Source organism: Nansenia antarctica (assembly GCF_963989245.1).
Source record: "Nansenia antarctica genome assembly, chromosome: 1".
Lineage (NCBI taxonomy): Eukaryota > Metazoa > Chordata > Actinopteri > Argentiniformes > Microstomatidae > Nansenia > Nansenia antarctica.
Genome location: NC_137674.1, coordinates 44943015 through 44965514, shown reverse-complemented (window position 1 = coordinate 44965514; position 22500 = coordinate 44943015). Strand labels below are relative to the sequence as shown.

Genomic DNA, 22500 nt, shown 5'->3' with positions numbered 1-22500 from the left:
TCTGGCCCTGCTTCTCCAGATCTGTCTTCCTACGGGACGATCGGGAGGAACGGGCTACATGACTATAGTAGACTAGATCCATAGACAACGGACACGAATGCCCACATAAGCCATGGAAGAGAGTGTTCCACTACAGGCCTAGTGACAGCATCCAACCAGGAATGGATCTGCTTGAGGAGGCAAAGCTAACCAGAATAATCATTCTGGAGAAATAAAAGGTGTATAGCAACACAAAAAGGTCTTCCTCTCTCCCCCTCCCTCCCTCCCTCCTTCCTTCCTTCCTTCCTTCCTTCCCTCCCTCCCTCCCTGGCTCCCTCCCTCTCCCCCTCCCTCCCTCCCTCCCTCCCTCACCTTGACGTAGGACTTCTCCGTGTCCACCAGCTCCTGGATGACCTTGCGAAGCCTCTCGGTGGGGCTCATGTGTCGGGCGCAGGGTCTCAGCAGGGTGGGCTCGCCGCCCGCCCCCGTCCCTGGGCCCCTCCCAGGGGGGTCCTTGTGGTGGTCCATCAGCCCCCCGGTGCCCTCCTGGAAGGTGTGGTACAGCGTGCACACCGTCTCCACGCTCTGCAGGGGGCGAGAGAGAGAGGGAGAGGGAGAGAGAGAGAGAGAGAGAGAGAGAGAGAGAGAGAGAGAGAGAGAGAGAGAGAGAGAGAGAGAGAGAGAGAGAGAGAGGCTGCCGGTCAGTGGATGTGAATAGGCAGGTGTCAGGTGTGTAGGAGACGTCATTGGGAGTCGCTGGACTTTCATTGGCGTGACGGACCGAGACCACAGATAGAGACACAGAGAGATGTGTCTCTATGTGTTTATGCTGACAGAGGTAGGGTTACGCAGTTATACAAGGTGTCTTTGTAAAGTAGGACGGTAGAATCCTAGGCCCCTGCGGCGAACGACGTCACACAAGCGACGACGTCTTGTCATGGAAGACTGAATCGAACACGGCCTCGGGTGCGTCTTCGTCCGCCGACACATACATGGGTGCGTCATGCGAGGCGCAGCGTGGCGTCTATTCTGAGCATAGACATCATGTCGTGTTCACAGCCTAAGACGCTATCCGCTTTTAGCATGAACCATAAGCTTTGAATGACAGGGAGCCTATGGAGAACACAGTGGCACGCCACTTAGCGTCCAGTTAGCATGGCTAATGCCTTCTGACTTCTATCAGAATACAACAACACCTGCTAGATTAGCGGTTGTCTATCGCTAACTACTTATATACGCCGGTGTATGTACAGCAGGTAGCACAGACAAAGCATTCAAGCACTTATCTCTATTCAACCAGTGTATCCTATCAAACGAAATACTATTATTATGGACGACAAGCTGACATATAACACACAACGCTAAACAGTAGCTTCAAGTCGGTAGTGCACCGTAAGATTGTAAATATAGACACCCTATCACACTGGACATGCTGCGATAATCTCGCACAGACACACACGCAGACTCTCGCACAGACACACACGCAGACTCTCGCACAGAGGCGCGCGCGCACACACACACACACACACACACACACACAAAAGCGCCAGTAATGACAGGCTTCTCTCCACTGTAGAGGAAGTGAGAACTGTGGGCGAGCTGCCACCATGGCCAGCAAAAGAGTTGCTCAGCTGTGTGTGTGTGTGTGTGTATGTGTGTGTGTGTGTGTGTGTGTTTGAGTGTGTGTGAGATTGATCGTTACATGTAAGTGAGCCACCCAACAATCGCACAGCAACAGCGCAACACAAACACAAACACAAACATACACACACACACACACATCAATACACAGCCTCCAAGAGACAGCAACCCTAAGCACATCCCAGCCCGTGCCTGACTGAGTCACTCTAGCCTGAGCCCAGTGTGTAGTGTAACAGACAGTAGGGCTGTCCCAAACGACTATTTTTCTAACGATTAATCTAGCGATTATTTTTCGGTTAGTCGATTCTCTAACGACTAATTTGATGATTATTATTTTTTACTGTTCGATTAATGTATCACTTAATTTTCCCCAAATAAATGTCAAAAACTTCTCTTATTAACATTTCAGTATTTTATTCAATTATTCTTGTACAAATATATAAATTAGGCTTCTGCACTGCAGGGCAATATTCCACAACAAAAAATATCCTCTCTTTCTTACAGTCCAACATAAAATATAATATTATAAAATATAAAAGTTAACTTCAAATAAAAGGAAAAGTGCAAGTAATAACTCCGCTTCAAGTGCTCGTTCATAACTTATCCGCTGTTATCCAAAGCATCTTACATTGCAGTGCATACATTCTCAGTATATATGGTCCCAGCGGGAATCAAACCCACAACCTAAGCGTTGTAGCGCCGTGCTCTACCAACACACACACACACACACACACACACACAGAGATGCATACACATACACACACACACAGATACACACACACACACACACACACACACACGCACGCACACACACACACACACACACACTCATAGGGCTTTCACACCGGCGAAGAACCGCGTTCATACCAGTGTAACCTGAACCATCCGCGTCATCAACGATGGGTGATGAAGGGGCGGGATAAACACAAAAAAATCACAACTAGATGGCAGCTACTTCACTGGAAATGTGGATAATATCTTCCACTACAGTATCTGAAATAAACACTACTTTCTATGAAACAAAACAAAAGACACTTTCTACACGCGTTCTCTTACTAACCAGCTAATCCATTACTGGAATAGAAATGGCTTACGAAATTCGCGTTCGTGCATGTCGCGCGGGTGTGTGTGTGTGTGTGTGTGTGTGTTTGCTGAGCAAGATAAGAGGAAGGAAGATAGAGAGAATAATGAAACTTTTGATATTGTTTTTGATCACTAATGATTATATTTAGATTAGATTACATTTTGGCTACTTCCTCCTTGCTGGTCTCCACTGGTTGCAGCCATGTTGTTTATTTGCGACGCACCGACGCACATTACGCAAGTCGACGTATTGACGTAGTCGATTACGTCGACTATGTCGACGCCTCGTCCCAGCCCTAACAGACAGACAGGCAGGCAGAGATACAGACAGACAGACAGACACAGACAGACAGGCAGACAGGCAGACAGGCACACACACACACACACACACACACACACACACACATACAGAACAAATCAAGTCATCTACTACCTGCAGACCAGTTCAGTGGCCTTGCGGTTAGAGTGTCCGTCCTGATTGGGAGGTCGTGAGTTTGATCCTGGTCCGAGTCATATCAAAGACTATAAAAATGGTACCCGATGCATTAAGGGTTGGATTGGGGGTAAGACCCTGCGACATACCGGCGTCTTGTCCAGGGGGTGTACTTGTACATCAAGCCGCCTCACGCTACGGAAACAGGAGGTAGGCTCCTGCCGCCTAAGGGCCGTTAGGCTGGAGAAACATCAGTTCTCAAGGCTGACTCACTATGTACCCTGCAGCTGCTCATCAGTTAGTTATGATAGCATGGACACTGACGAGACAGACAGCAGTGTCAGACAGACAGCCATGAGGAGACAGACAGCAGTGTCAGACAGACAGACAGCCATGAGGAGACAGACAGCAGTGTCAGACAGACAGCAGTGTCAGACAGATAGACAGCCATGAGGAGACAGACAGCAGTGTCAGACAGACAGACAGCCATGAGGAGACAAGACAGCTATGAGGAGACAGACAGCCATGAGGAGACAGAAAGACAACCACGAGGAGACAGATAGCCGTGCCAAAGTGGACGACTAACCGGACTCTAGTGTACACACACCCCACAATGTCCTACACACACACCTCTCTCCCAACACGATGGGACACACCGACATAGTGGATAAAGCTACATTGACATAGTCAACGATTGTGTGTTTCAACTAAACGACCAGATCAAGAAGGAAAACACGCACACACCCAGAGACAAACAACATAGACCGACATGCAGCAGAGTGTGACTTTGACAAGGGAGAGAGAGAGAGCGAGCGAGATAAGGGAGAGAGAGGGAGCGAGTTGAGAGAGAGAGAGAGAGAGAATCGATTGACCGCCGCAGGCATGACTCAGGGATCACCAGTCCTCACGACTATCCCACCAACACAGCTGGCGCCGTGCGCTTGACAGCTACACCCAAATAGCCAATTAAGAGCTGAGGAGAGGAGCCGGCGGAGGCGGGATAAAGCGTCGGCACCGGAGGGGGGAGCGACAAGCGAATCCGACAGCGCTGGGAATTCTCCCTGTGTACCCTGGATGCGCCTGACAGCTCCTGCCTACATTTCAGCTCCTCTCCTCTGTGATAGACGCTTGAGCCCATTTTCCACAACACAGAAAGATTCTCCAGGCTTTTTCTCTGATTGAATGCGAGTGGAAATGCTGGAGGAAATGCTAGAGGTGGAATGTAGGAGGGCAGGTGCGCTGAATTCTACCAGGCCAATTAGCACACCCTAGGATGTTGTACGGTGCTGCTGTCCCTCACTGAGCTAGGGTAATAATCTCTCTCTCTCTCACACACACACACACACACCGTGAAAAAACAGTTTTCTTCGCTGACGCAACAACAACAACACCCACAGCACTAAAACATTCCAAACCAATCAAACTGGGCCGATATGTCATCACACTGACTTCAGAGTTAATTCGTAACCGATGACTTTCTGTCTGTCTGTCTGTCTGTCTCTCTCCATCTCAGCTGCAAAACAACTCAATATGACGCTGCCCCCCCCCCCTATCGTACGGAACATCGACCACCTTCCAAAACAAGAGAAACAAGAGATGGCCCCTCAGAATCAAAGTCCACAAGTGCCATCTGGGCCACCCTGTGGTGTCCACCCCTCTGAGAGTCACTCACCATGAACAGCAGTCTGTACAGGAGCCTCCACGCGGCCGTAGCCTGGCGCTGGGTCCTCCGAGCCAGGGAACAACCCTTCCTACGCAGCCGACCCGGCCTGGACGCTGGCATGGTGGACCAGACCAAACCAGACCAGACCAGACCAGACCACGGGGTCTGACCGTGGACTAGACCACACAGGGATGGGGTACAGTACTGAAGTGTGCTAGAGATGGGAGGTCCTAGCTCCTGTGAACTTCCTCTCTCTCTCTCTCTCTCTCTCTCTCTCACTCTCTCTCTCGATTCCTCACGTTCTACACTCTCCCCTCCCTCCTCCTCGCTCCTCAGGAGTGACCATTGACTGATGACCAGCCCCACTCCCTCCTCCTCCTCCCCCTCCTCCTCCTTCTTCCTCACAGGCCTGGATGAAGCCTTAGTCTAAAGTACACCTGTCCCTCCAGGGCCGAAGGGGCTTTGATGGGGGATTGGAGGCATCGATCGTGTGCCTTGCTGTTCTGTCAGCGTAGGCATTTGACTGTAAAAACTGCTTGCTGCTGGGCCCTGCTCATCTGCATATCAATCAAGCGCAGCGGCCAAACCACCAGACCGTGCGGCTTGTGCAAACGGAGGGGAATTCCTCTCTTTCTTTCTTTCTCTCCCTCCCTCCCTCCCTCCCTCCCTCCCTCCCTCCCCGCTTCCAGAGAGCACAGTGAAGAGGACAGTTGGTTGGACGGTTGGTTACTGTGCAGTGACAGACCAGGTCACATACATCAGTACAATGAGGACTCTTCTGGCCTGTCAGGAATAGACGAGGGGGGGGGGGGGGGGATTCAGGGGCAGAGGGGGGCATTGGTTTACTGACACACGCGTACTCACACACACATACAAAGAATAAGTTTGCTTGCGTGCGTGCGTGCACACACACACACATTTCAATAGTACAACCACCATAAACCATGGTAAACATGTTTCTGTGGGGTTAAGGGGGGGGGGGAGGAGAGATTTAGGGCCACGTGTTAATAGAGCTACCTGAGGTCAGTGGTCACAAGCATGCGCACGCACACACACACACACACCCACACACCCTCTGCTGTTCCAAATCCAGGTCACCTGCCGCAGATAACTCTGGGATGGCTCAGAGAGGCTGGAAAGGGCCGACCACTTAAACACCAAACCACCAGACCAACTCAGGCTCCGGTGCAGAAGAAAACGGAACACATATTAGAGATCTTCAATTGAACAACGTCCCCCACCCCCAGTCAACCGTGAGCAACATTCTGACAACACATGAAACATTCAAGGGATCCAGAAGATACACACGAATCCAAGAATAGTGATGTTAAATGTTTCAGTGAGCATATGAAAGCACAAATAGATACTATAACAAAATGTAAAAACCCAACCTTCAGAATACCTTCCTGAATTGAACTCTACAGTGTCCTCTATCAGTCCACGGGGGGGGTGTTGGACTAGGGTGTGTGTGCAGTCGTATTAGCATTAGAGGCTTTTAAGACTGTACGTGGGAAGTAAGACCTGGCAGGTCATAAGCTGTTTGTGATGGGAGATCAATGCTGGTGCCGCGGCCAAATGGCTCCATTATGGAACCTGGCATTTTCCACCCCCGGGCAAGATGTCATCAACAGCACCGCTCTATCGCCCTCTCAGCTACACACTAGGGCAGCCAAACAAAAACAGGCAGCCAAATACACACACACACACACACACACACACCAGCACACACACACACACATACACACACACACGCACCAGCACACACACACACACACATACACACACATACACACACACCCCATTTCTGTCTCTTTCTCTGGTAGCCCACAACCACACAACCTCTTTTTCTCTCTCTTTCTCTTTCTGTAAATATGCACACAAACAAGGTCAACACCCCTCGCCCAGAGTCCACAAACATCTGATTCGGAGCATATTTGAATCCAGTATGGTCAGAAACAAACAACACCCTCCATTGACACGCTTCCAAACAGCCAACTGCAACCAGATCACGTCGCTACTGTACAATCCCTCCCTCACACTTCCCTACCCGGGCTCGTAAACAGAGCCGTTAAGGCTCCGAGCTCAGTCTACTTTACTCCGGATGAAACGCTCTTCAAATCAAAGAAGAAAGCCCTATGCGACCCCTCCGGAGAAAGAGAAGTCTTTACGAAAATAAACAAAGTCAACAAAACGTGGAAGCGGAAGGCCTGGAGATAAAATATGGGTCGTCCCTCGGGCCCGCTCGACCCATTCCTCATAGGAGAGTGTCCTGTCACGGTAAAGGCCCGGCGCCGGGTGATTCATTCTGGAGGTTAGGGCTATTGTGCAACGATGCCATCCTCTTTCTCAAGCTCAATAAATAAAGACACAGACTCATAAATCTAACGAGGACGGGAGGGGGGCCCCCCGCTCCCCCGTTCTCCATTCCTCCTCGTTCTCCCAACTCGTTCTTCCCTCTCCCCCATTACGCCTTTCATTTTTCATTCTAAACCAATATTATCCCAGCGAGTCTCAGAGGAGCTTCCGAGCGTTTGTTTTTTAATAATGAAACGCCCTCGGATATTAAAACGCCATTCCGACTAGGGCCCCCCAGGCTTGCGGAGACCGAGGCCTACTACGCCGAACCACTGCTCCAAGCGGAGAGGGTGTCGTCATCATCGTAGACTCTCTGACTACTAAACATCTCATAAACGAAGGCAAAAACGACAACAAGAGGGAAATGGATTTGGAACACGGGTTTGGATAAACATGAAACCTGGCCCCCGTAAAAAAAACTGTGAGGGTCGTAAGAACCTTGTTTTATCTGTGTGACCTCCTGACCTGGCATACACTAGAGGATGGGGATAGCAGCGAACACCTCCATTAAAACCATATAGCCGCCAGAGGAGGTCACATACCCTGACACAACATCTGACAGGACATATATCGGAGGGTGTCTGAGTGAATACAAAAACAATTTAAAAAATGTTTTTATTTACAACCCTTCCTTCTGACCTGGCGGTGTCATAAACTCATCTGAATCAGGTGGAGGGACAGTTTCGGCAGGGTTGTTACTGAGTGAGTAACGACTCAGGCTAGTCAGCGGGTGGCGCTATACAATCTTGGACTGGCGATGGCCCACATACACGGTAGTGAAACCCCCCAGTGGGACCCGCAGTGGGACCATCCTTGTTCCAAGTCAGAAGAGACCCTAAGATACATGTTCATGTCCCAGTTCTAGCTCTAGTACATCTGTAGAACACAGTAATAACCCCTATTGAAGGACTAGAGAGGTAGTGGTACTGTTGAGTTACCAGGAGTGCTGTAGTCTGGTCTGGGCTCTTCTCACAGGCCAGGCAGGCGGCCACGTGGTCCAGAAGGCGGGCCAGCTTGTCTTTGAATAGCCGGCGGACCGTGAGCACCGCCGAGCCCAGGAACACGTCCTTCTCCTCCGTCCCGCAGCCGCCGGGCCAGAACCACCAGCACATGGCCAGCAGGGAGCACACGGCCCGGGCAGGGGACTGGTCCCGGATGAACAGCCCGATCAGGGTGGTGAGGTACACGCACGGCCTAGACGACAACGACTCTTCTATCGCCTCGACGACCTCCACTGCAACCCCCTCAGCCTCCGCCTCTGGTGCCACCTCTAGAGTTGCTACCTCCTCGTCCCCACTCTCAGACATCAAGCCCTCGAGCCATGGGTCCCCGTCAGGGCTCTCGGCTCCGCTCCTCCCAAGCTCGCCTCTTTGCTCCTCGGGTCTATCGACGCCTCCCTCTTTTCCTTCTTCCTTCCTACCTTCTCTTCTCTATGGCTCTACCCTGCTCTCTCTACCCTGCTCGGTTCGTCTCTCTACAGAGGGTCACACTGAGGCGGAGGCTGCTGGCCCTGGCTACAGGGTAAGCCCAGATTATTAGCTTGCTCACGACAGCCATATGGTGGCTGAGGGACTTAGTCATCATAACTCCTCCACCACCACAACCCATCCCTCCTCCTATCCCCTTAACCCCCATAGCTAGGCCCCAGACAGGGGGGGGGGGGTGTCTACGTTTGGGGAGGCCCCGTTTTGAAAAGAGGATCAGTGGAGGGGTGGGAGATGTTTTTAAGCACTGTGTGTAGTGCGGTCACAAAGTCCACTGGTTCTATTATGTTCAAAGACCATATACTGTATGAGAGTCAGAGAGGAGTGGAAATCGTGAATAATTGACCTCACAAGATCACACGTTCTTAAAAAAGTGTTAGAAACACCTCTAGGGCACTTTATTATTCATCTAGACTTCTGCAGAACATAATCATTTTGACAGTAAATAGCACCCGAAACACATACGTACTTCCCTGTCACTGACCGTCAGTACAATTTATAACAACCCAAAGCCACAATGTGGTGAATCAAGCCAAGTCATTTAATGGTGACGCCCAGGCCAAAGAGAGGGTGTGACTGCTGCTCTCTTTAAAGGCTCTTAAATGAACTTAATCTGTTCAACCAATGGTCCAGAATAGGCCCATGACACAACAACAACAACAACAACAACAACAACCTAGCATGCTAGGCTAGGAAGACTGAAGGTGGAGATATACTGTACGTTAGAGGCTCTTTTTCATTGACTTGTCGTAATTAGACTCATCTACTGTGAGTGGGACCACTTTTACTGTACAATTTAATGTCATCATAAAAGCTCCTATAAGAGACATTAAGTCATGTCATAAAAATCATGAAATACTTCAGAATGTGTCAACTAAGGAAAACCACAAAAAGAACAGTATTACATGTGGAACTAGAAATACTAAAACACTGATCCGAACCACACCCTGTGAACTGAACTCACACGGTGTAATCAGTAAGAGACCGGTATTTAAGACTGCTATTCAAATGGAAATCCTATCAAGAGGTGAGGTTGAAGGCAGGCTGGTGTCATTGTATATAGTATTGATGTCCACAGTAATGGAGTCAGTGTCAGAATGAGTGGCCGTGTGCATCATCGTCCCCCCCTGAGGGTGTTGTGTTGTGGCCAGACTGGTACGGGTCTGTAGGTGGGTGTCAGTCTGCCATGGGCCTGATTAGGATCACTTTTTTTTTTTTATTATTTGTTTTTCAGATTTTATCCCTTTTTCACCCAATTTGGTAGCCAATTTAACCCAATTTAGCATCCAATTATCCCCTGCCTATTGCATTGGATCCGCCGCCCGACCCCGTGGCCGGCAGTCCCAGAGGAGGGCGCCAGGCAGACTAGGCTGACTGGCTCCTCGAGCCCAGTACTGTTATTCCGGCACCCCAGGGGGCGGTGTTGCGCGACGGATCCTAGTCCAGAAATACTCCTATACCCCCCCTCGGAAGCGGCCGGCCAATATGCCGCTTCCCGTGTGCCTCTGATTAGGATCACTTACCCACCCATCTGTCCTCTTGGGGGGGGGGGGGGCATGGGAGAAGGGAGTCTGGTGGATGCAAAAATCAGGGGAACGGGCTCATTGTAATGCATGGAATGGATTGAGGAAGGGTAGCATTCAACCCCCCCCCCCCCCCCCCAGGCCCCAGCACAGGGTCTACAGTGGCATACTCAGGGAAGAAGGGACACCAGCGGTGCCCAATCCCAAACACATATCCCTTCCAGCAAGCAACATGGTGGAACGTTCACTTCCTAGTCTTTCAGACGAACCATCCCCATAGGGATATAGGAAGTGTTGGAAGACACACGGTATCCTCCAATCCAGGAAGCTTCAGTTCATATCCCTCCAGTCACAATCTCACCAAACCAATTAAAACCAGTGATGGTAAGTTTCCTTCCTCTGTCCCGAAACACACCACAACAACAACACGTTAGTCCCGTTGTAAACGCTGAGTTGACTCTGTTTTGTACGACACTTCCCCCTCCCAACACAACGAGGCAGTAAATTGGAATGCACCAGACCCATTCATTAAAGTCAGATTCCTCCGAAAGGGAGGCGTTTTGACTGAGGTGCGTGACAAGAGGCTTGAAATGACTGTTTCCGTCCCCATCCATCTCAATTGTCTTGCGGTGTGAGCGTGTGTGTGTGTGTGTGCGCGCGCACCTATGCTGAAACACAGGGTGATTTTCTACCCGGCGACATGATTGTTTTTGCGGCTCCACTCCGGAGCACACAGACTGAGTCTGGTGGCTAGATTAAATGTTATCGTTTATGGAAGCAATCAGAGAGGCTGTTTCAACTGCTGTTATACATGTCTCTGATGGAAAAAGAGGATTGTGTCGAGTACATCACACAGAGTTTCTCTCTATGCACACCCACATATAATCTAATGTACACACACACACACACACACACACACACACACACGCCTCCAGTCCCACCCACTGTAGAGTATACAAAGACAAACAGGCTTTTCTGAGCAGCAGTAGTACTGCACTGCAGATCACAGCTCAGCAGGAATGGTTCTCATCACTGGGCAAACAAGAGAGCTCAGACCACACTCCTGAGGATTTAACAGCCCAAAGGCATGCTAACACTGCAATGTGTGATCAACGGGTCTACGGTAGCATAGCGGGTATTACATAAGAACACATATTGAAAACCTACTGCGCGTGGGATGAGTTCAGATGTGGAAAGCACAGGGGACACACTCACACTCTCACACGCACACACACACACTTCACCCACCCACCCACCCACCCACACACATGCACACTTCTCCCACCCACCCACACATACATACATACATTTCACCCAGTTTAGAGTTCCCTAAGTAGGAGATTTCAGGAGCATCAGCACACACTCTTGGGCACACACACCCAGACAAACAGACAGACAGACAGGCAGACAGACACATACACAGACAGGCACACACACAGCCAGACAGACACATACACATACACAGACACACACATGGACAGACACACACACAAACAGACACACAAGACCTTGCTTTCTGGACGACCCGACTCATTACTGCAACTCAGTAAAATGCCTTGCATGGAAACATTTCCCAAATGTAAATAAATCTGTCCTATTAGCATAATGCTAAAGAGAGATCTCCGACGGCACACAAACTCACTTTAATCACTTCAAGTTATTATTAACATATTAAATAAACAGACCGGAAAACTTCATTCGGGACAAAAACAAACATTCCACCCGAGACCACCTGGCATACTTACAGCTGAATGTAGACATGGAAGTTTGGAAGAAGCAGAAGCCCAGAGGTGAACCAACCAGAACACAGCAGCTGTTCCCCTGCTCCTCTCTGAGACCAAACCATGTTTGGAACCAGATAACACTCCTGATAACACTTTGAAAGCCAAGGTGAGACGTGAGCATAATTGTTGAATTCACAATTCACCCAAAAATAAATAAAAAAACAACCACCTGACTCTTTTCCGGTCCAGTTATATTACTCAGAGTGTTCCTTCTAGTCTATCCACATACTACCCCAGAGAGACCTGGCGAAGACGACCACAGCGCTAGGCTAACATGGCTAAGTGTCCTGCTGGCGGCTCGCTAGGGCCCTACCTGTCAGTCACGAGTGTCATGACGCCTCCCCGTGGGATGTGTGAGTAATATTAGGAGTGTTTCTCAGCCCAGTGGGACAGCTGGAGGGTTAAGAAGCGGCCGTGGTGAAGCTGGCGGGGGGGGAAGCGTTAGAGACAAGCCCCCATGTCTCTCTGGGTGACAGTAATAAGCTGTCTTACTCAGACCAGGATGCAGTAATTATATGATGGTAAAGAGTGGTGCCAGCCTGTCTTCAGCCTCTGCTCTGCTCCACACAGCTGTCCCGGATGATGGGAACCAGGCACACTGGGTGTGTGTGTGTGTGTGTGTGTGGGCATGCGGGTATGTGGGTGTATAGGGGTGTTTCAATTTTTGGCATTTAGCTAATTCATCCAAAGCGACTTACAACAAATACATTTGTCTAAGGAAGTGAAGTCATCTAACCATCAGTCATTGCAAGAAAAAGTAATCTATGCTCTGGCCAGGCTATTGGCAGTCATTATAGTAGAAGAGAAAGATGTGAAGAAGGTAGGGAAGGAAGGATATATATATTTTTGTGTCGGTATGTGTCTGTGTGAGTGTATGTATGCCGGTGCGTGTGTGCGTGTGTGTGTGTGTGTGTGTGTGTGTGCGGTCATGCTGACTCATCCAGCCCAGTGTGTGGTGTGGCTCCACCCTCCTACCTTGCTGTGTTGTATAGGTCTGTGGCTGAGGTGGGCCAGCTGTAGACCGTTCTCCAGCCCCGGGCCTAGGGACTCGCCCGGAACATCTGGCACCGTCGACACATCTGAGGACACACAGCACTTAGCGTTAGCATCACATAACTCTGCATTAGCATCAGCATCACTTAGCTTAGCATTAGCATCACATAATGTACACTGGGTGACATTTAACACCATTTGCCCCATCAACTGAATATATGAATCATGTGATTTGACACGTACACTCATTCAAGGGCTAGGATGTGCTTTTTTGTGTTCTGTGGATCTCTCAGTTTGTGATAGACACAACTGGTCAGCATCCTCAATGACTGAGGCCTTTTATGATATGTCCATACAGTGTGACACACTACATATGCTTCATATGACCCTTAACCCCCCAAAACAGTAATCCTCCTCTTCATCCACAGGCTGATAGTCATACAGAGCGTGACCTAGTGTGTAGCGGTTTGGGATTGTCTAGTCATGTGGCACACCATTTCCTCTGAAAGGAAGTGATGTTAAGCACTGCGCATCCATCTACCGACCACAAAAAACAACAACCAAAAAACACAGTTTGCTAAGTTTAAGCATATTCCCAATTTCCCATGTAGGCGCCTTTGAGTCGATGAGAATCCAAAAATGTGCCTTTATAAAAAACAGTCAAGGTTACGATATGATTACACAATCTGAGCTTCTCCACGTGTCCATCGACAGAACAAATCCCCAAACATCCCCCTGCGTTTCCTCCGGTGTTTAAAACCAAATCCCATTTGGGGGAAAGCGTACACACGCGGTCGCTGGTTGTAAATGCATCTGACTAGATTAGAAGAGGCTAGATTTGATTACGCTAAACAGGACCTGCGTGATAAACACATTTATAATGTCCTCCCTCCCTCCCTACTTCTCACCAACATCAAAGAGCTGAGGGAGTCAGACACCGCTCAGCACAATCAACCGGGTGGCCCTTCTGATTGTAGTCTGGGAGATACACACAACAGATGGAGGTAGACATGGAGACTGGGGGGCTTTCAGGAGAATTACTTGAAAGTTCAAATAGTGTTTTAAAGCGTACTTTATTGACTGCATGCCGTTGAAAGGATTCTTTCTGTATTATATGAAATCAACATAATGGAATGTAGTTGCCATTGCAGGTTGACTGGTTGAAATCATTCTTCAATAACAACACACAAATGGTAAGGGAAATCTTACTGCACCACACACCTTGATAGTAATGATGACATAGTGGATGCAGTTGGACAGCCCCTTGACCTGCACGTATCTCAAGCATGTCTTACAACATTGGTATGTCAAACAAAGAGCAACAATGCAGACTTCACCTCATAGAGTATCAGTGTGCGCTGGTCTCTCACCCTCAACAGCCTGGCTGGGGTCACACCCCCTCTAGAGGCAGAGGAGAATACTGCAGTCACGTTGCCTCGGGCATAAACTGACCTCTGCATCGATCACACTTTTGTTCAGGATGTAGTGACAAAGGACTGTAATTTACTCTCAAACCATGTTGAAACTTCTACTGTTTACTTCAGCGAGGCACGGTGTTGAGAGGGTCCAGGGGGTTGGTGCGTTTTAAGGAAGTCAAACACATTCACTCTTGCCAAGAGTTAGTCTGTGGTGACTGGCTAGAGAGGGGCAGGGCGTGTGGCGTAAAACTAGCACTCTTCAGCCGACAGATCAAAAAGATAAATGGAGAATATATGGACTAGGATGTACAGAGACACTGGTGAGATTATCCTGCCATTTGCTCAAGGTTACATTATCTTTGATTCAATGTTTTGTTTGACCTTCTGCAGATGAGATAGGAATTTCAGATGACACTTTTCATTACAAGATGGACAATAAAGATCTATTCTATTAATACAAAAACAATGTGGCCTGGGGTGGTCCAGTGGCACCACAGCCTTCAGTGCACATACACGGCCATGTTGGAAAAATGAAATAAAAAATGAAATGATAAGGCCCGCTCAAACAAATAACCGTAAACATGTTTTAAAAACCCACGCTATTAGCAGATTCAGCACAACCTCACAACATTAGCCTGTTATTCTGGCATAATGTCAGTAGTTACATGCATGACCAAACATCGGTGTGAAAAAGCAAGGCAAGGCAACAGCTTGCCTCAGACCATTTCCAGAGAGTGTATCATTGAGCGGAATGGAAGCAGGTTGGTGGCACCCACGCACACGCTGACAGCACAATCGGCGCTACCCCACAACTGCCAAGTAGTAACATTTCTGTGGAAGTGTCACACACACTCACAACCCCCCCGCCCCCCCAAACACACACACGCGCACACACACACACACACACACGCACACACGGACACACGGACACACACACACACACGCGCACACACCTCCATCTGTCACACTCAGTGGCACTTGGCAGGAGTGAAGTATACTGAGCTAATTCTAATCCAGCATCAACACATAATCTTCTTTTTATCCTATAGACCCATGTCATCTTTTATCATTAAGTAGGTTTTTAGATGAATGATAATTGTGAAGATGGTGTGTGTGTGTGTGTGTGTGTGTGTGTGTGTGTACACATGTATGTGTGTGGGTGTGTATACACATGTGACAGGGGCTGGTGAAAGTCGCAAATTATTTTTATTTTATTTATTTTTTACAGATTATGAAATTGCTGATTGTAAGCATTCGAATGATGTGTCATAACATTGAGAATAGTTGAAGAAGATATGCTTATTTGTATGTTGGTACACGTCAACTCAACTAGCGGAGAAAATCGCCCTGAACCAAAACAAACACACTGGCCCAAATTCATGGTTGCTGACTTGGTGCCCCTTTCTCCAGCCCCTTTCACATATGCCATGTCAACCTCACCTGAGGAGGACTTGGCGCGATGGTGAGTATCCAGGAAGTCCTGCAGCAGCTGTGATTGGTTGGGCAGCGAGGTGGGCGCGTCAGAGATCAGGGGGGAGGCGGCGACGGCGGCGTCCCGTCTGAGGGTCAGCTGGAGAGTCAACTCAGCGAACAGCGTCTGGATCAGACCCAGGTCCAGAGTGGACACACTCTGGCCATTCAGAACCAGGATCTCATCCCCCGGTCGCAGCCCTGGACACACACACACACACACACACACACACACACACACACACGTTCAGAACATATTGTAGGAATTTCACCCTCGTGAAATAAGATGTCTTGCTGTTCCAAAAGCGTTTAATCAAGTAACAAGTTTAGGCCTTCCTGTTGTTAGAATTGTCCAAGTATTCATTCTACCATCCAGAGTCATTCTACCATCCAGAGTCATTCTACCATTCAGAGTCATTCTACCATCCAGAGTCATTCTACCATCCAGAGTCATTCTACCATCCAGAGTCATTCTACCATCCAGAGTCATTCTACCATCCAGAGTCATTCTACCATCCAGAGTCATTCTACCATTCAGAGTCATTCTACCATCCAGAGTCATTCTACCATCCAGAGTCATTCTACCATCCAGAGTCATTCTACCATCCAGAGTCATTCTACCATCCAGAGTCATTCTACCATCCAGAGTCATTCTACCATTCAGAGTCATTCTACCATCCAGAGTCAGTCTACCATCCAGAGTCAGTCTACCATCCAGAGTCAGTCTACCATTCAGAGTCAGTCTACCATCCAGAGTCATTCTACCATCCAGAGTCATTCTACCATCCAGAGTCATTCTACCATTCAGTCATTCTACCATCCAGAGTCATCCAGAGTCATTCTACCATTCAGAGTCATTCTACCATTCAGAGTCATTCAGAGTCATTCTACCATTCAGAGTCATTCAGAGTCATCCAGAGTCATTCAGAGGCACACAGCCGTTTCAGAGGTGTCGCCTTATTCATTGTTCCAGTATGGTGACTAGACAGACTTGTTTGATTAGTATCATCATTCATTACATTTCCTTATAATACATTGTAACATTATCTAGAAATATACATTGCACACCATACAGAGGTACACATACATGTATCATGCAGGGCATGGAGCAGAGCATTACCTTCACAGAAGGCCAGTCCCTCATGGAGAACCTCGCTGACAAAGATCCTGCTGTTCCTCTGACCGTCGATATGCCCTGTGACGGCAAAGCCTGACAACAGACACAGACACAGACACAGACACAGACACAGACACAGACACAGACACAGACACACACACACACACACACACACACACACACACACACACACACACACACACACAGGGGTTTAGGTGACACACACACACACACAGTAGTCAGTACTGTACAGTACATGAACACAGACACATGCAGGTCACACACCCACACACACTCCCACTCCCACCCACACACACACACACACTTCCAGAGATATTTCTGACTGCGACCGTGCACTCACCAAAGTCCCCAGTGCAGCTGGGCCTGGTCATGTGCAGGGTGTACACATTCAGAGGGAAGTCCCCAGTGCAGCTGGGCCTGGTCATGTGCAGGGTGCACACATTCAGAGGGAACACCTCCAGCTCATCATACACCTGCACAGAACAACAACTCAGTCACAAACTACAGACATGAGGAAGTCATCATTTGTCATCATTCATGTGTGTGTGTGTGTGTGTGTGTGTGTGTGTGTGTGTGTACACAGTATATATATATATATGTGTGTGTTTATGCGCGAACACGTCTGCATTTGCGCTTATGCGCTATGCCATAACATGACATAACAAATACTGTATCTGACTCACCAGGTCGTGGAGCGGTTGGCCTGGTGCCGGGGTTCGGACCTCCACGTTCTGGGTCCCACATCTGTGCAGCCTCAGACCGTGCAGGCCGGGGTCCAGCTGCTGCGCCTACAGACAGGGACAGGGAACACTAAACCTGTCAGCAGCCTGCCTATAGTACCCGTGGAAACACACACAGTCCACACACAAACACGTCCGGGCATGGCACCTGGTCCCCCGCACCGCCAGCAGTAGGAAAACAATCATAACGTATCGCTCCCTTGACGTTTGTATTGTGTCACAGACACTGTTTCCGCTAAAGCTCAGAGGAGTGGGCGGAGGGAGAGTGGCGTCTCAAACTTGGGCCTGTGGGAATGTGGATTAGTCTATGTGTGTGTGTGTGTGTGTGTGTGTGTGTGCGCGCGCGAGAATGAGCTTGGTGTCCATCTCACAGCTGTCATACCTCGAGACAGGGCGAGGACAGGTGAGGGGATGACCACCTGTGTGTCATCCATTCTCTCACACACACACACACACACACGCAAGCACGCACGCACACACAGCGTATCGGGCCCTCAGGGCAGGGAGGGATGACACAGCACAGTAACCATCTGGGACTGTATCCAGCATGGTACAAAACGACACAAGAGCTCAATCAATGAGTGTGACAGTAAATAAGAAATGAGCTTGTCGCCGACGGCAACAGAACAGTAGTTGCTAACTAACCTACGTCATTTAGCAGGGTTTCAACAGAAGCCACATTGTTAGAATGACAAGGTTGTATGAATTAGGCATAATAACCTCAGGCCAGGAAACTCATCTGGGAAAAATAAAATCAACTCTTGTACTTAAACTCACAAGTGAACGTGACTGTGTGATTTCCCGGGACACAGATTAAGCCTAGTCCCGGGACACAGATTAAGCCTAGTTCTGGACAAAAAATATCACACTTCCAACAGAATATCTTCACTGAAGATGCTTTTCTAGGCCCTGGTCAGGCGTCGTTAGTGTTCTCTGGCTCCTACCTTGCAGGCTGCAGAGAGGACGTCAGCCACGGTGTGGTCCCTTCTGACAGGCACCTGGATGGCCTGGCTGTCAGGCATGTACACGCAGGTCAGCGCCTCCACACCGCTGTCCCACTGACCGCCCTCGGGGGGCGACATCGAGTAAATGTTAGCCAGCCCATCCAATCTCTGAGAGGGAGAAAGAGAGAGAGAGAGAGAGAGAGAGAGAGAGAGAGAGAGAGAGACAGAGAACAGCAGACAAATCAATACATTTTCCATTAGACCAAATGTAAAAACTGGCAGTCGCTCAAATTGCAGTGCAAAGATGTCATGCAATTAGACGTTTAGAAATTAATTTGACATCATAAGACGCAGTCGTTTCATATAATAGCCATCATAATGATTGTGTACGCTGGGGAATTGATTGCAAAGAGGTTATTGGCAAGAGGTTGCGAGCGCTTAGACATCGACATCGGCAGAGCTTTGCATCATCATAACAGACCCATTTGGTTCAATAAGCAGCATCCATATGATTTCCTTTCAATATATTTGATAAAGACGGACTAATGGCAGAATCTACAGGCGCTTCCAAGGGGGAGGAATTTGAGGGCAATTATTCCTCAGTAGCATTAACAATGAGGTTTGGGTTAGCATTAATGCTAGGGTAAGTTCTGCCATCGGGTTGTTTTGGTTTTGGTTGCGCCTCCGTGTCTCTGAAGGGGTAAAGTAGCGCAGCAGCATGAAGGCTTGTGGGAGACGCCACAGCGCTGGAGAGACCACAACTATGGAGACTCCACATCTTGAGGAAATACTCCATCATGCCAAAATGTTTCAAACCTCACAGGCAGAAACAACCCATGATTCAGCACTTCTGGAAAAGTGGCTCTTTTAGTTAAGACGCCCGAGATAGATGTAAGTGACTACGTTAGGGAATAGAGCGGTGCTCTGTGACATAGAGAGACTCACTGGAGGAGTGTGTGTGTGTGTGAGTGTGTGTGTGTGTGTGTGTGTGTGTGTGTGTGCGTGGCTCCTAGAGGTTGCCTGTCTGTTGGTGGCATGTCACTGTGTCAGAACACATCGGAACATTTTCCCTCTGGAGACCAACCTAAAGTGTCTTTGACTGCGTTTGTTGTTTGTTGTGACTGTCTGTGTTACTCTGTGACACACACACACACACACACACACACACACACACACACACACACCTGGCAAGGGAAACAAAAGAAACAAAACGGCACTCAACAAGGTGGCTGTAAAAAACACACAGGCGTACAGAAAAACATAAACTTTCCAGAAACATCTATTTAGAAAGAGTCACCTCACAAACTGCAGCCAAAATAAAGGCCACCAATGTCCTGGCCAATGTTGTTTCTCTAACGTTCAGAAAGAAAAGCAACAGAGAACCGTTTCTCTCCTAAACGTCTCCTCCTTTGGGTTAATGAGGTCATTTTGATCCGCTCAAAAAAAGAAAAAAAAAGAAAAAAAAAGAAAACAGGTTGTTATGGCGACGCTTGCATAACCACCCTCCCAGCCTGTCCGGTCAACGTGGTGTGACTGGAAAATAGAGAGGTCCGTCCCCGCCCATGACCATGTTCCACCTCAGGCCCAGTAGCAGAGTGACTGTGCACTCATTCATGGTCCAAGGCTTGTAATGGCCCGGTCCACTTTCCACCGGCACTGCCAAGCTTCTGCTCCCGGCACGCGCTGCCTCTTCACGTGTGTCTGTGTGTGTGTGTGTGTGTGCGTGCGTGTGAGAGAGAGGAAACCAAAACCTATACTTTCCCCTCGTAAGAGCGAACCTCCACCATGTAGCTTTTAAAGACGGCAACAAGACTAACTGACCAGTGTGTGTCAGAGCTGACCACCACACAGAAATACTTGTTCAACTTGTGTGCCTCCTAGCAACGGGCTAACACACAAATACTATGGCTCAGACATAAAAAGTTATTTTTAAAAATAAATAAATAAATAAAACACACCTAAATAACTCACTAATGAAAGGGAATATAAAAATGTCATGGTGTATTTCCGCTATCCGTGTGTTAGTGTGATATGGAGGAGTTTCTAGAGAACTGGGTCTTGACCGCTGTTTCAAACGGACTATAAACGTTGATGATAATAATAATAATAATAATAATAATAATAATAATAATAATAATAATAATAATAAACTTTTATTTGTATAGCACTTTTCCTGCAAACGTTGCAGCTGTGATGTGACCAATCACAGAGCTGCGACCATCAGCACCACTTCCCTTCCTCTGACCTCGCAGATTAGAGGTGATGGTGGTTGTGGGTAACAGAATGTGGCAGGAGAACAGACGTGGTGAAAGAGGAGTGTGTGCGTGTGTGTGTTTATATGTGTGTGTAAGTGTGTGTGTGTGTGTGTGTGTGTGTGTGTGTGTGTGTGTAACACAGGCCTTTATCAGCCTCTGAGGTGCCTAGGGATGTGTAATAGAACACTGCTGTGTAGTTCCTGAGGGATACAGGTGTGTGTCCAGCAGACTCACACCCCTCACCTCCCTCCATAGGACGGCTGCCCTTCCTACACCACACCTGACAACATGTGGCATTCCTACCCAGGTCAGCAGGGTCAACACACCAGCATGTAGAGACAGCTGGGAGGAACACACAAAAACCCATCTTTCAACCAGAAAAGATACGCACACGCACACATAGTTGCACACCGTCAGTGGATTAGGTGAGTCTTACATGATCGATTAAGAGGGAAATTCCTGGAACTTGGAGACCTAAGTGAGACAACAAAGACAGGAGAGTCAAGAGAGGAAAGTCATCAAGCAGAGACAGAGGGTGAAATGCACCATATGGGGGGGGTAAAATCTATAAAGCTAATCCAACCTGAAGCATCCCAATATCACAACCAAATTAAAATGGATTTCAGGAAAGAACCCTTTCTTCATTCATGTCCGCCTCGACTTCCTGAGAGGCACACACTGGAACCCCCGAGGAGAGTGCCACCCTACACAACAACACAACACTGAAGCCAAGCCTCTCCGAGAGAAAAGCCATCTTTGTGTTCCAAGCCACTTCCTATGTTCAGTCTGGATGCAGCAATTAAAAAGCCGTGGCTTCAACATTGGCACCATTCACCCACATCCCTCTAGTCTCTCATACAGCGTCAATACACATCATTGTATGGTTCTATGGAGCAGAAAATAACCCAAACCCACAGGACGGATATCCTGCCCTCATCTATAAGTATGACTATTGTGACCACCAGACCAGACACCCCTCCGATGTCAAACTTTATCTGTCCCTCAGACCTCAAAACACATTCAGTACAAGCTGTACTGTGTGTGTGTGTGGGGGGGGGGGGAGACGAGAGAAGACAAAGAAGCAGTAAAGAGACCGAAAGAGACAGTGCTATCAGTGTGAAGAGGCTCGCTCAGGGCCAGACACTCGGCCCACGGCATATTTCAGCCCTACTGACAAACACGCTGTCACCGCCCCGCGTCCCCCGAGCGTGCACTCCGAGAGGAATGACAGCGACTGTACAACAAGTGTCGAGACGTGGTCGAGAAACACGTAGTATTCGCTGGTCCGACACTTTCACAGTTCGCACCGCGCAAAGAGGCGCTTTCGACACTCTCTCTCAACACTCTCTCTCAACACTTTCCATGATCTCATGCATGTTGAGAAACTGAGGCCTCCCCTCCCCTCCCTCTCCCGCCCAAACACACACACTTCTTCACCTGATGACATTTCACTCCTGCTGTTCAGACAGAATGGTAGAGGCAGTAAAACTACGGTGTCTGTCTAATATCCAGACCACAGACACCTGCAGACAGGCATGAGAGGAAGCTGTGCTTTGATCATGATCCTGACCATGCCACACATACACACACACACACA

At 48.6% G+C, this 22500-nt stretch overlaps 1 protein-coding gene across 1 annotated transcript in view; it reads right to left on the bottom strand.

Annotated features, from left to right (window-relative positions):
• Positions 1-22500, bottom strand: part of tiam2a (TIAM Rac1 associated GEF 2a) — a gene marked incomplete at both ends in the record, with an annotated part of 47786 nt that overhangs the window by 9282 nt on the left and 16004 nt on the right. The window contains 7 exons of the mRNA XM_080523192.1: positions 352-564; positions 12921-13024; positions 15797-16027; positions 16947-17036; positions 17305-17437; positions 17648-17752; positions 18649-18813. Coding sequence (XP_080379318.1) covers positions 352-564; positions 12921-13024; positions 15797-16027; positions 16947-17036; positions 17305-17437; positions 17648-17752; positions 18649-18813 — 1041 coding nt within the window. The remainder of the gene's footprint in view (positions 1-351; positions 565-12920; positions 13025-15796; positions 16028-16946; positions 17037-17304; positions 17438-17647; positions 17753-18648; positions 18814-22500) is intronic.